Source organism: Spea bombifrons, chromosome 1 (genome assembly GCF_027358695.1).
Source record: "Spea bombifrons isolate aSpeBom1 chromosome 1, aSpeBom1.2.pri, whole genome shotgun sequence".
NCBI classification, from domain to species: domain Eukaryota; kingdom Metazoa; phylum Chordata; class Amphibia; order Anura; family Pelobatidae; genus Spea; species Spea bombifrons.
In genome coordinates this window covers 797,483-810,372 of record NC_071087.1, presented here as the reverse complement: position 1 = coordinate 810,372, position 12,890 = coordinate 797,483, and the positions used below count along the sequence as shown (strand labels likewise).

Here is a 12,890-nt window from a genome sequence, read left to right as displayed (position 1 = left end):
ACATTAAACTGCAGCCGCCACGCACTCCCCCATTCTTCTAACATTAAACTGCAGCCGCTGCACTCTCCCCCATTCTTCTTACATTAAACTGCAGCCGCCGCGCTCTCCCCCATTCTTCTAACATTAAACTGCAGCTGCCGCGTTCTCCCCCATTCTTCTAACATTAAACTGCAGCTGCCGAGCTCTCCCCCATTCTTCTAACATTAAACTGCAGCTGCCGAGCTCTCCCCCATTCTTCTAACATTAAACTGCAATCACGGCGCTCTCCCCCATTCTTCTTACATTAAACTGCAGCCGCCGCGCTCTCCCCCATTCTTCTAACATTAAACTGCAGCTGCCGCGTTCTCCCCCATTCTTCTAACATTAAACTGCAGCTGCCGAGCTCTCCCCCATTCTTCTAACATTAAACTGCAGCTGCCGAGCTCTCCCCCATTCTTCTAACATTAAACTGCAGCCACCGAGATCTCCCCCATTCTTCTAACATTAAACTGCAGCCGCCGCACTCTCCCCCATTCTTCTAACATTAAACTGCAGCTGCCGCTCTCTCCCCCACTCTTCTGATTTACTTAAATTCGCCATTTGAGTTGTTCCACCTGGAATGTCTACCTTGTCGCAGACCTTTGTATCATCTGAAAAAAGATATATCTGACCAAATAAAAATGTGAAAGTACAGGTCCAATGCTGACCCACAAGTACCCCACTAGTGACAAGTCCTTCCTCTGAATCTAACCCACTAACTACAACCTTCTGCCTCTATTCACTCAACCATTGGCTTATCCATTCAACTATTCTGGCATCCAAACTCAAAGACTGCAATTTATTTCTAATTCTTCTATGAGTGACGGTGTCAGACGCTTTACTAAAATCTATATAGGTGACTTCAATTGCACCTCCTGTTTTGTTTGACAAACTCTTCCTCTGGTAACCCCTGCTATTTCTGATCATGCAAACCATTTACTTTTTTTTTGACCACCAACCCCCCCCCCCCCCCACACAGAGATCTATGATCATAGAGAATACCTTCTATTGGGCTGACATAGAAAAATATGGAGGATCACATAGCCTTTAAAGATGTCAGAGGTCTCTTTTTCTAAGCCATTGGCATTAATGTTAGGAAGAGGGTGATGGTTTTTCCACATTAGGTGAGGTCTGACCAGAGATCTCCAGAATTGTATAGAGTCTCTTTCTCTCCCTCACTTCCTCACGCTCTATTGTGTGAAATCTTGATATAAATATTGCAATGTCATCAAGCTGCTGAAACCCCCTCATATGTGCATATTCATTATTTTAGATAATGTTGAGAAGAATTCAATTCCATGGTGCCAGTAATATGAAAATGAGCTTCAATGAGAAGGGAGAGTTGGAGAGTTTCTATGAAATAAGGAATTACGCACAATATCCCAATAAAAGCATCTTACACGAACGTGTCGGGCACTTCAAAGTATCAGCTCCAGAAGGAGAACAATTATTCCTCAATCACAGCCTCATAAGATGGAAAAACCACTCACGGGAGGTCAGTGACATATATGTGACTTATTACCCAGACAAACATCAGAAACAACTGTTCCAAATAACATATAACTCACCCTGTGTATATTACACTCATTAAATGCAGAGATAAGGCCTAATCTACATGCCGTGTTATACTGTGTGCGTGTAAGATTGTAGCATATATAGGGTGTATTGGATAACCAGATAGTTTCTTGCACCAATAGGCATCCATTTCTCTTAGGCCTTGTCTGCAGTAAAGAACCTGGTGTCTTGCCATAAATTCATTCAGGTTCAGCCTCAGTGACCATTGGCTGTGCCTCCCCTATGATATGGAATTTAGGGCGATGGTCTTCTATGCTGGGCTTGGGTCATCTTGAGGACACAATGAGATCTGTCAAACAGATGTACGTTAAGAGTATATGTGTGTGTGTGTGTGTGTGTGTGATACTAAGGGCTAGGCCTGGGACGTCTCTCTGTGACACTGGAAGGGCGGAACATCTCACCAGGGGAAAAAATTTACTGTTTTTTTTAAAAATTAGCAAACCTCTCTGAGAACATCACAGAAAATCATCAACAAACTCAACAAGGACATTGAGGTTCCCGCAGATGACCTATATGGGTTTTGTATAATTAGTCTTTTCTGCGTTTCTCATTGTTTTATTTTTTACAAACTGTGTCGTATGCTGTGTGTCTAAATTGTTATCACCTTTGTTCATATTTTTGTACATAAGCACAGTGACATTTGTCAGATTAAACCACATATTATTCCAGTTTCTGTCTCTGTGCTCTAACCGAACTCTACCTTCCGAGACAGCCGGAATAAACCGCGTTACTTGTTTTACTTAAATTGGGTTTTATACATTTTTGATCGGTTCAGTGCGGTGCTGGGCTTACTGAAGTATCCATAAGCTGTAGTCAGCTTAAAACATAACTTGGTGGTGGCAGCATATTACCAGTCTGGTGTGGTTTTTGTGGTGTGTTTAATGGTTAAGTGAGTGATCAGAGGGCTGGTATCGTTAATGTGTCTGGTTATCCGTTAGCTAGCTGTGACACCTGGTTTCTCATCTCTGTCCAGTAAAGACCAAGACGGTAGAAAAGGAGTCTGATGCCTGAAAAAAGCTTAACCCCTTCAATCCCCTATGGACGTACCGGTACGTCCAAAAACGCATCCCATGAATCCCATATGGACGTACCGGTATGTCCAGCCCTTCTTGCAGCGGCAGGGACACATTCCTGCTGCTGCACAGGAGATTAGGCTGTCTGTTTGACAGCCTGGACTCCCCCCTGACAGCTGTCTGATCTGATGTAACAGCTTCCGGCATGAAAGCTGTTACATTTTAAACTGCCCGATCGCGCGATCAGGCATTGCCTTCCGGGTAACATGGAAGTTCACCGGTAGGGGATATCCTGTCCTCCGATGAGGCACAGACGCTGTGATCTCTATGCATGTCTGTGAGGACCTGCATAGAGATCACAGTGTGATCGGTGCATGTCTCTCACCCTCCTCCCATGCTGAAAGAGAAAAAAACAAACAACAACAAAAAAACAGTTATTCATTTAAAAAATAATAATAAAAGATAAAATAATAATATAAATAATAATAAAAAATAATAATAAAGTGAGCTAAGTGATGTCATTGTGACATCACTGGCATTAATAACACATCCAGGAGGTCCCTAAGAGGACCTCTAACCATTTTGTTTTTTAAAAAAATATATAAAAAATCCCAAAAAAATAAAATAAAAAAATTCAAAAATATATATAAAAAAGATAATAATAAAAAAATGTAAAGAACCTTACATCCCATTGCCCTAGCATAACATCTAGCCAGTATAACCCTCCTGCCCCGTTCACAACCCCCAAACTCGTTAAGCCATAGGCATAAAAATTCTACAGAAAATGTACACCTAATAGTATGCTCCCTGGTGCTAGGAAAGTAAAGAAAATCTGTATAAAATTAGATATTTCTGAAATCAGGACACCTGAATTGATAAACTTTGAGGGGATTTTCCATCACTTTAAGAGGGAAAATTAAAAAAAAATTAGGTGTTTTTTTTGTAATTTTTGCTATTTTTTACTAAATTTCTCATCCTAAATTTTCAGCTAATCATCCAACTATGGTATCAAAAGAAAGCTCTGTCTCTCCTTGAAAAAACAATATATAGTTTCCATGGGTACTCTATTCACAGGAAAAGAGAATAATCACTGAACCGACATAGCGCAAAAATGGCAAAATTGCTCTGGGACTAGAGGTACCAAAAACCCCTGGGATTGAAGGGGTTAAAAGTAAAAGGTAAAGCATAGCGATCGCTTCAAAACTGGAAAATGGTCCCTTGTACAGGCGGATGATATCAGCTCCCTGTGTCTTTGTGTAAGACTCATTCTGTTGACCGTGCAACATAAAGCTGAGTTTAGGCCTGAATGAATGGTGTCAAATTTTAGCATGAGTTTATACTCCAATATCTTCTTTTCTTTCACATTAATTTGGTGACCGGGGCTGCTACCACAAGGGTACAGCCAGAACTTGGCAAAGCCAAGCAGGGGCCCGGCCTTTCTGCTTTCATACCGCAGGAGAAGCATAAGGGATGATGGTGGGAAAAAAGCATGTGCAACAGAGGATCATAAGGTTTGCTTAGGAGAGGATGATGGGTGGAACATGGGCAGAGTAATGGCCAATGACACTTGCACTTTCTTCTCACATTTCCTCCAATCCTGTTTCTTGATTTTAAGATTCCTCGCTCTCGATGTTCTGAAGACTGTCCTCCTGGCTATAGACGAGTCTGGCACAAAGGAAAGCACACCTGCTGCTTCGACTGTGTCCCGTGCTCCGAAGGAGAGATCTCCAACACAACAGGTGCATAGCAATGTTTTACACACGCCAGAGTTTATTGAGGGAGGATCAGCGCTATCTGTGCCCTTTGCCCATGATGGTTTAATGAAAGGTCATAAATCACATTAGTAAACCCGGCTTGGACATACAATCTGAAAATATGCTTTTGAAGTAGGGATGCACGGAAAAATTCAGGACCGAAAATACAGGATGCACTTGGCCGAAACAAAAAATGACTCCCATCCCCATCTTTAAAAAAAAATATTAAAAAAATAACCACGCTTTATTAAAAGTAAGTCACACACCAAATTTGGACAAAAAAATCAATAACAATATTAATATATTGCTAACAGGAATCACACTCCTATCATGCCCAGGCAACCATATATATATATTTAATAAAGCAATCATATACAAGCAGCCAATATATGCTGAAACCTGGCTAGCTGCCCCGCTTGTGTATTGATGCTGCCAGCCCAGATAAAATGCTGCCCTGCAGGAGGGAGTCTGCACATAACTTACAGCCTTCTTGTGCCCTGCCTGTGGATGCACTTACACATCCATGCTATCACACATATATTACTCATTTGCAAACATTCATTACCTCAATCACGCATACTCATTCATAAACCCTACTCCACCCCCTTACCTGAACTGCAGATTTCCCTGTGCTGTTCACAGACTTTCGCAGGGGCCACTGCTTCCCTCTGCAAACAACTTATCTCCTGATCTGCCCAGGGGAAGCAGGAACGGAGCACAGTCATGTGACATGAGTAAATTCACGTGACTCTGCTGGGTTTCTGCTTCCCCTAAATGGAACAAGAGATGCTGCACTGTGCGGGCAATACACAGGTAAGCAGCAGGGCTGATGCAGATGATTATTTTAGGCCGTTTTTCTTATACTTCAACAATTTGCCGATAGTGCCATTTTCTGCCATTTTTCTTTTATTTCTGCAATATGTTTCGGCCAACGATGTTTCTGTGCGTTCCTAGTTTGGAGCATTGGTCCACCCTGCTTTCCACACGGTCGACATCATGGACCCATATGTACATCAACTGTGCACAAAATATCTCCCTGTACAGAGGCCATTAACATCTCTTATATGCAGTCCTTAGTCAAATGAACACAGCTGAGTAAATATTTCCTAATTAATAATATACCACCTAGTCGGAGCGCTGTTAGTTCTTAAGACAAACCATGTTGAACCTGCTAGGCACTCATTATATGTGATGCAGGTAGCACTAATATTAATTGGCTGATGGGGCAAGCTCTCATTCCTATGGATGGCTTTTACCTTTGCTGGTTCAGCATTGACCAAGTTTGACAGGAACCCTACAGTAGACCTCATCTGCTGTGGAACTCACTATAGACGTGTTGGGGAGTAACCCTAATTCAGTGAGCTCTAAACAAAACACAGTCACAGCTTAATGGGGAATGGGTTCAGCCTCCTAATAGGAAAATTTAGGATTTTACTAAAGGATGTTACAGTAACGGGGACGTATTATCCATGGCATCACATGGTCCACAACTGGCTTCATTTATAGAAACTGTTTATGTTTTAGTAAAATGTTAAAATATCTTATAGATGGAGAATCTTGCCAGAAATGTCCTGAAAACCAACATCCTAATGAGAAGAAGGATAAATGCGTTCCAAAACCCATTGAATTCTTGTCCTACAAAGAAGATTCAGTTGCGTCAGTATTTGCCTCTATATCTGTTTTCATGTCTGTCGTAACCTCCATTATTTTGGGGATATTTATTTTATACCAGGACACCCCCATTGTCAGAGCTAATAATCAGAACCTCAGCTTCCTCCTCCTGGTCTGCCTCATCCTGAGCTTCCTCTGTGTGTTTCTGTTCCTCGGTCGTCCTGAGGATGTAACCTGCATGCTGCGGCAAACTGCTTTTGGGATCCTCTTCTCATTAGCTGTGTCTTCTCTGTTGGCCAAGACCATCATGGTCTGCATCGCTTTCAAAGCCACCAAACCCGGCAGCACTTGGAAGAAATGGATGGGGGTCAAAATACCCAACGGTGTGGTGTTTGTCTGCTCATTTATTCAGGTGGTCATTTGCATCTGCTGGTTGTCTATTTCTCCTCCGTACCAGGAAATGAACACTCACTCCTCTCCTGGAAAGATCGTTATTCAGTGTAATGAGGGGTCAGTAGTTGCCTTTTACACTGTTCTGGGGTACATGGGCTTCCTGGCCGCTGTGAGTTTCGTTGTCGCTTTCCTGGCCAGGAAATTACCGGACAGTTTTAATGAAGCCAAGTACATCACCTTCAGCATGCTGGTTTTCTGCAATGTCTGGGTCACTTTTATCCCGGCTTATATGAGCGTCATGGGCAAAAACACTGTGATTGTAGAGATTTTTGCTATATTAGCTTCCAGCGCTGGAATTCTGTGCTGTATATTTTTTCCAAAATGTTATATAATTTTGGTGAAACCGAGCATGAATACAAAGAAACACTTACTAAAAGCGGGTTCTTAGAATGGGGAATGTGCCTGATATTGTCACGGTCAATAACCAGGAAGTATATGGATCGGAAGGTATTTGACCCACTGGGGATAGACTAATCTGCATTAACACGTTCTCCCGAGAGCTCAAAATAATAAAAGTACAACACTGCACACAAGCAAGCACAACCCCAACCAAAACCGCATTACATAAGGGTGTATTCACTAAGCTGTATGCTTCATGTTATTTGAGGAAAAATTAAACATTTCACATCAGCCTCCCTGCACGTTTCAAAGGGCAAATCCAGTGAGCACTCCCTGGAAGAAGGGCTGAGTGGCCCCGCATGATGAATTTTCTGTTATGACTAGAAATTGCCAAATATCTCTGCTTCTCAGATCAAAATATATAGATATAGGTTCACTTTTAATACTGTATCGTCAGTAGCTGTCAGTGCCCACCTGATATTGATCTTCTCCTGCAGTGTAACGAGGGCTCGGTTATCGCCTTCTACTGTGTCCTGGGTTATTTGGGGCTTCTGGCAGCTGTTAGTTTTATTATAGCTTTTTTAGCCAGGACATTACCGGACAGTTTTAATGAGGCCAAGTACACCACCTTCAGCATGCTGGTGTTCTGCGGTGGTTGGATCCCAATGATCCCGGCCTATCTGAGAGAAGAACATGGCGGCCTCCACTCAGTGATATTTACTAAACCCACCCATTCAGAAAATGGCCCCTTCCACACAAAATAATAAAACACGCAATAAAGATACACACAGAATGTAAAGTGTATTAGAATAACCATGTAACACATAACCCGGTGTCCTAAAGTAACGACTGTGCAGCTGCAGCTATGCAGGTCGGCCTAAGCAGCGCATGCACAGTCCTGAGAGTATATGGATGGAACAGAGTAACCCCCATCTCCTCTCCCAAATGCAGGGGTCCCTGTGCCAGGGCACTGTTGGGGCCCCAGATGTGGCTACCACTATATGGTGTAAAAGTGTAGTGTTTGATAAGTTACCTCTCTTTAATGTCTTCAGGCAGCCCTGGAATGCTGTCTCTTTATTCTCCTGGCTGGAACTGGTGCTCTCTTCCCTCACAGACGTCTCTCTGCAGCTCTGGTCGCACCTCACTGGTGCTGAGACCCCAAATACAGGACTGGAACCCGCATAGGCTCTTGCTGGGGAAGTGTTTAGTGACCAGGCACCGCGTATATTATATACTATATTATATATTGTATAACATAGTCTGGACACAGGACCTGGGACCCCTGGAGTATAAAAATGGGCCCCTCCACATTACAACAAATAGAATCGCATTAACATTAAAAGTAAAATAGTTCATTGCAGAATCCCCTACATCTCTTCATGATGTCGCCCTTCAGCTGCTATCAGCCATTGCACTGGATGTCGCTTCCTTCTTGTCCCAACAGGCCTGCGCAGGGTACACAAGCCTATTTAAGGGAAGGTCCAATCAGAGCTCTCTCTGTGCCCTTAACTCCTCCCCCTCTTCCTGTCTGGGTGTGGATGGCCGCTGGGTGGGAGGAGCTGCTCTGACTGGATTAATCCGGTAATCTCCTGCTGTAGAGCGGCTCCTCTCTGCTGGGGTCTGAGGGCCCCTCACCCCCCCCACGGCTCGTGGGCCCCTTTTTTTTTTTTTTTACTACCCTCTTTTTTGTAAAACCTCATGAACCTTGAATTTTAAGATGAACTTTTCTTGACTGCAACTCCCATGATGTTGATCCAGCAGCATTGCTAGTTGATTATTATGGGAATAGTAGCTGTAACTGTAGATTGGGTTGGGGGGGGAGGGGTGCACTAAACCTGCAGTACAAACACTAACTTTTTAGACTGCAGCTACAAAACTACTGCTGGCTGAGCTTCATGGGGATTGTAGTTATATACTGGGGTTGTGGAGGCCGACACTACACACTAACTGCAGCTCTCAGTATATACAGTCAGCCATTACTGGCCAAACAGCCATATTAAGGGGTATTTGGGGCAAATCTTTACCACCTCACCTACTGGAACATTCTCATGTGGCTGGTACATGCTGGTCTGTAGCTACTACTACCGGTCATATCACTTTGAATGGGTAACTAACATTTATCTCCCACCAGGAATCCTCTCTCCTGAGCCAACAAAGGATGGCAATGGGGAGGAGGTAAGGAGGTATTAGGGAGGGGAAAGGTGGGGAGGATATTTTGCCCCCCTGGAAAAAAAAACGTGGACGCTAATGGATGAAGAGAGAATTGGAGGAGAAGATTCTTGTGCCACAGATGTTGAGAATGAGTGGTGAAAGATGGTGCGAGGCTGGTTAGTAATGCGTTGGAATCATTCAGACAGGATATAGTAAGGGAATGAATTTGTTACAGAGTAGGATCTTGTGTGAGGAAGAGACAGAAAGACGGGTAGTGATGGGGGTTAGAGGGGGCAAGAGGTTAGGAAAGGGGGTGTAGATTAGCGCCTGAGGCTGACTGAAGAGTCAGTACTGAGCTCTGAGTAAGTGTGGGGGCAGTAAAGGTACACAGTCTAAAGCGCACTTTGTTCTCGTCGTCATTCTTTTTGTACCCCAAGGCTCGGTTCTCAGACCTCTTCTGTTCTCACGTCACATTGCCTCCTTTGGTAAACGTCTTCTGTCCTTAGACTTTCCTTGCCACCTCAACGCCAGTGACACTCAGGTCTAGCTTTCCTCCCCGATCTCTTTCCTTCCCTCCTTGTTTGTGTAAGTAATCCCCATGCCTCCGTTTCTAAGGATATCTACATAAAGTCTAAAACAATCTCCTCAAGGCTTCTGAGCTTCACCCTTTCCTTGCAGGTGGTGCTCAGAGCCTCAGGACTGGGGTGTTTTGGGTTTTTCTTATTTATTCATGTTAATTATTTATGTTATTTATTGTGTTCGCTTTGGTAGTCGTTGCCCTGTTTATGCATCTAGTTTTGGTTTTGGTTGAATGGCGATGACTCGGTTAAATAAATAAATCGGCTGTGGCCTTTTTTAACCCCACTTTTTGGTGTGGTGTAGGTAGGTGGGTGGACCTGGCCCGGACATCGAGGCTACATCAGTCATAATTATATTTCATCCTGACTCTGCGATTCTGTCCTACGCGGTGTCCTTCGTACCCTTTGTGTTCTGCACAAGTCATCACCGATGCTGCGGCCAGGCTACCTTCCTTTCACATCGCCCTACTAATACCCCTACTAATACCGAAATCTTACTAATAGTTCCAAATGGTTCTGTTTATAGAGTTAATCAAACACGGGCACCTCGGAAAATGGATGAACCCAACATTAACCCTATGCTGGCATGTTACACGTTATTAACCCTATGCCGGCATGTTACACGTTATTAACCCTATGCCGACATGTTACACGTTGCTAACCCTATGCTGGCATGTTATACGTTATTAACCCTATGATGGCATGTCACACTAGCATTAATTAATTAGCCCCTTAACAACAAAGCCCTTACATGTACGAGGTTGCCGTGCAACGTGATAACAACAATGCCCGTACATGTACGGGCTGCCGTTAAATAGCTGCATCGCCGCGATCGACTGACCGTGGATCCAGGGAGGAAAGCGCCCGGGGAGGAATGGCGCCCGGCTAAAACAGCTTAGGAAGCGATCGGAATCGGTTCCTAAGCATAAACTGTGTTGCTGACATGCCTCCATATCGTATAGTAACACTACCCCCCTACCCCGATAGCCTTGTGATTGCTCCGAAGAGCAACCACAAGTGCCATCCTGTAAATGACGTTGCAGTCATTCACAGGATGGCATTAACAATAGAAAATGAGTTCATAGAGGGTCTATCCAGGTACTGCATCCAACCATGCAAGGTCAATGGAGCCCAGCTCACGAATCAGAGTGATTAGTAAAAAAAATTAAAAATTATTGCTCAAAAATGTTACTCACCTAAAAAAGCAAGTAAAAAAACTAGCTAAATAGATTCTACTACTTGTCCTGAGTTTAGAAATACCCATGTTTTTATGTTTTTTTGCTGTTTTTTGTAAGTTATAGGGCAATAAGTACAAGCAGCGTTTTATGATTTCCAAACCTTTTTTAACAAATCTGGTCAGTCTGCCTCCATCTCCTCTTTGGAACATCTTTGAAGCCGGTTAACTCAATTTAACCCCGTCAAACCATATATTTTTGAAAAATAGACACCCCAGGGTATTTCAAATGCAGGGGGCTCGTCTGCCAATGGTTGATGGCAGAAGAGCCCCCTGCTGGTGACCAATAGGGTCACTCGTACAGACTGTTAAACTCCTGGTGCCGTAACTTGTCCGGCAGATACCATTGGTCTCCCTGTTCTATCATTTATTAACTGATAGAACAGGGAGACCAGTGGGATGTGCCAGACAAGTTGTTTCATTAGGGGTTAACTTTTTAAAGTCTGTACATGCGAGTGAGCCTATTGGTCGCTTGCACGGCCCTTTAACCTATGGATTTCCGCTCCCGTTATCTAACGCAGCATCGAAGGGGTTAACGGGTATCCATAGGTTCGCTGTCAGGGGTTACAAAGGCCGTGCGAGTGAGCCTATTGGTCACCTGTCCCTGTAGGCGACCAATAGGCTCATTCGCACTGCCCTGTAACCCGTGATGGCGAACCTGCGGATTTCCACTTCCGTGAACTGCTGCGATGCCGCGATGCCAAGGTAAGTTAGAAGGGGAAGGGACCGGAGAGAGTGGTAGACGATCATGAAGATCTTCGCAGTGTGTGTCTTGGTCTTCGCCTACATTTTACCGCCGCTGTCTTCTATTCGGCGTGTCTTCGGAACCAAAACGCACTCTTCGTGTTCGTTTTCATGTTCGCCCGAAGACGAATGCACAAGTCTAGTAGGAAGGGAGGAGTGGAATAAATGTGTATCCCCTTGAGTGTCAATTTCCCACAGGAAAAAAATGGTTGCACTCCAGAGATATTTAGACTCCTTTTCATTGAGTCAGTTTGGCTAAGGTCACCCTCCGACAGCTTCAGATAAACGTCTTAAACGTCGGGTGTTCTTGCATAGGCAGTCTTTGGTGAGTCATGTCCTCGCTATACAATAATTATTAGGTGTGTGCATTACGAATAACAGATTTACCGAACATTGGCAAATTCGACAATTCGTACGAAAATGAGGCCAGATTATTATTATTATTATTATTGTTATTAGAGGGTATCATATGCCATAGTGTAATATGAGCAGCTTTATTCATTACAGGTAAAGAGCTGAGCTTTAGCCGCGAGGAACAGATGGTTAACAGCAAAGTTCGGTCTCCATTCCCAGAGGGAACGGCTGAAGCTTTTTTCTCTTCTCCGCTGTAAGAAAATAACGATTCTTTCATCATCTGATTCTCCTATAACCGTAATTAAAACGCACTCCCGGCGCCTCCCCTGTAATTACTGATCTGCCGAGAGACGCGGTTATTCACAGATCTGTTTTTGAAGCCTTAGAAAAGTTATTTGAAAGTCTGAGAAACTTACGAGGAAAAACAACGTGATTTCTAAGCAAATCCACGGAGAACAAACCTCATCGTTTATAGAAATGACATCATCTGTAACTGTAATAAAGTGTTTCATTCATTTCATATCATAATAAAATATCAATCACCTTTTATAAATTGAATTAGATTATTAAGGAAAGTAACATATAATGGAATATATTAAATGTTATGAGTAGTTAACCTCCCTTAAGTAGAAATCCATTATAGCGGAATCTCATATATAATAAAATAATATAAATGTAGAAATGTAGTTTATAATAAAATATTTGTTAGCATTATTAGCACATTAATAACATGAATACATTTCTGTTCCAAATAACATTTTAATGTACTGCTAAATATAATATATAGGCGCCCCTCTCTCTCCTCTGCATAAAAAAAAAAAAAGACTGCGTTTAAAAGCCGCTCGCTGGTGCCCGCTGCTTCACTACTGAGCATGAAATGCCAGCACCGGGACAGAGGTAGAGGCCTCGTGGAGGAGAATGAGGGGCGCCGAGCGGTTGCTAAGCGCCCCTCTCCTCAAAAAAAAAAAAAGACGGCGTTTGAAAGCCGCTCACTGGCGCGCCCCTTTCAAATGGCGCCCATGACACGAGCCATAGGTGCCATACCCTAGATACGCCTCTGGTGATA

General features: G+C 43.4%; 1 protein-coding gene across 1 annotated transcript; it reads left to right on the top strand.

Annotated features, from left to right (window-relative positions):
- Nucleotides 1-1,172: 1,172 nt before the first annotated feature.
- On the top strand, nt 1,173-6,812 carry LOC128467476 (vomeronasal type-2 receptor 26-like). The gene is made up of 3 exons (XM_053449135.1): nt 1,173-1,513; nt 4,222-4,345; nt 5,908-6,812. The coding sequence occupies exons 1-3, from the start codon at nt 1,295-1,297 to the stop codon at nt 6,810-6,812; spliced, it is 1,248 nt and encodes a 415-aa protein (XP_053305110.1). The 5' UTR covers nt 1,173-1,294.
- The last annotated feature ends 6,078 nt before the right edge of the window (nt 6,813-12,890 follow it).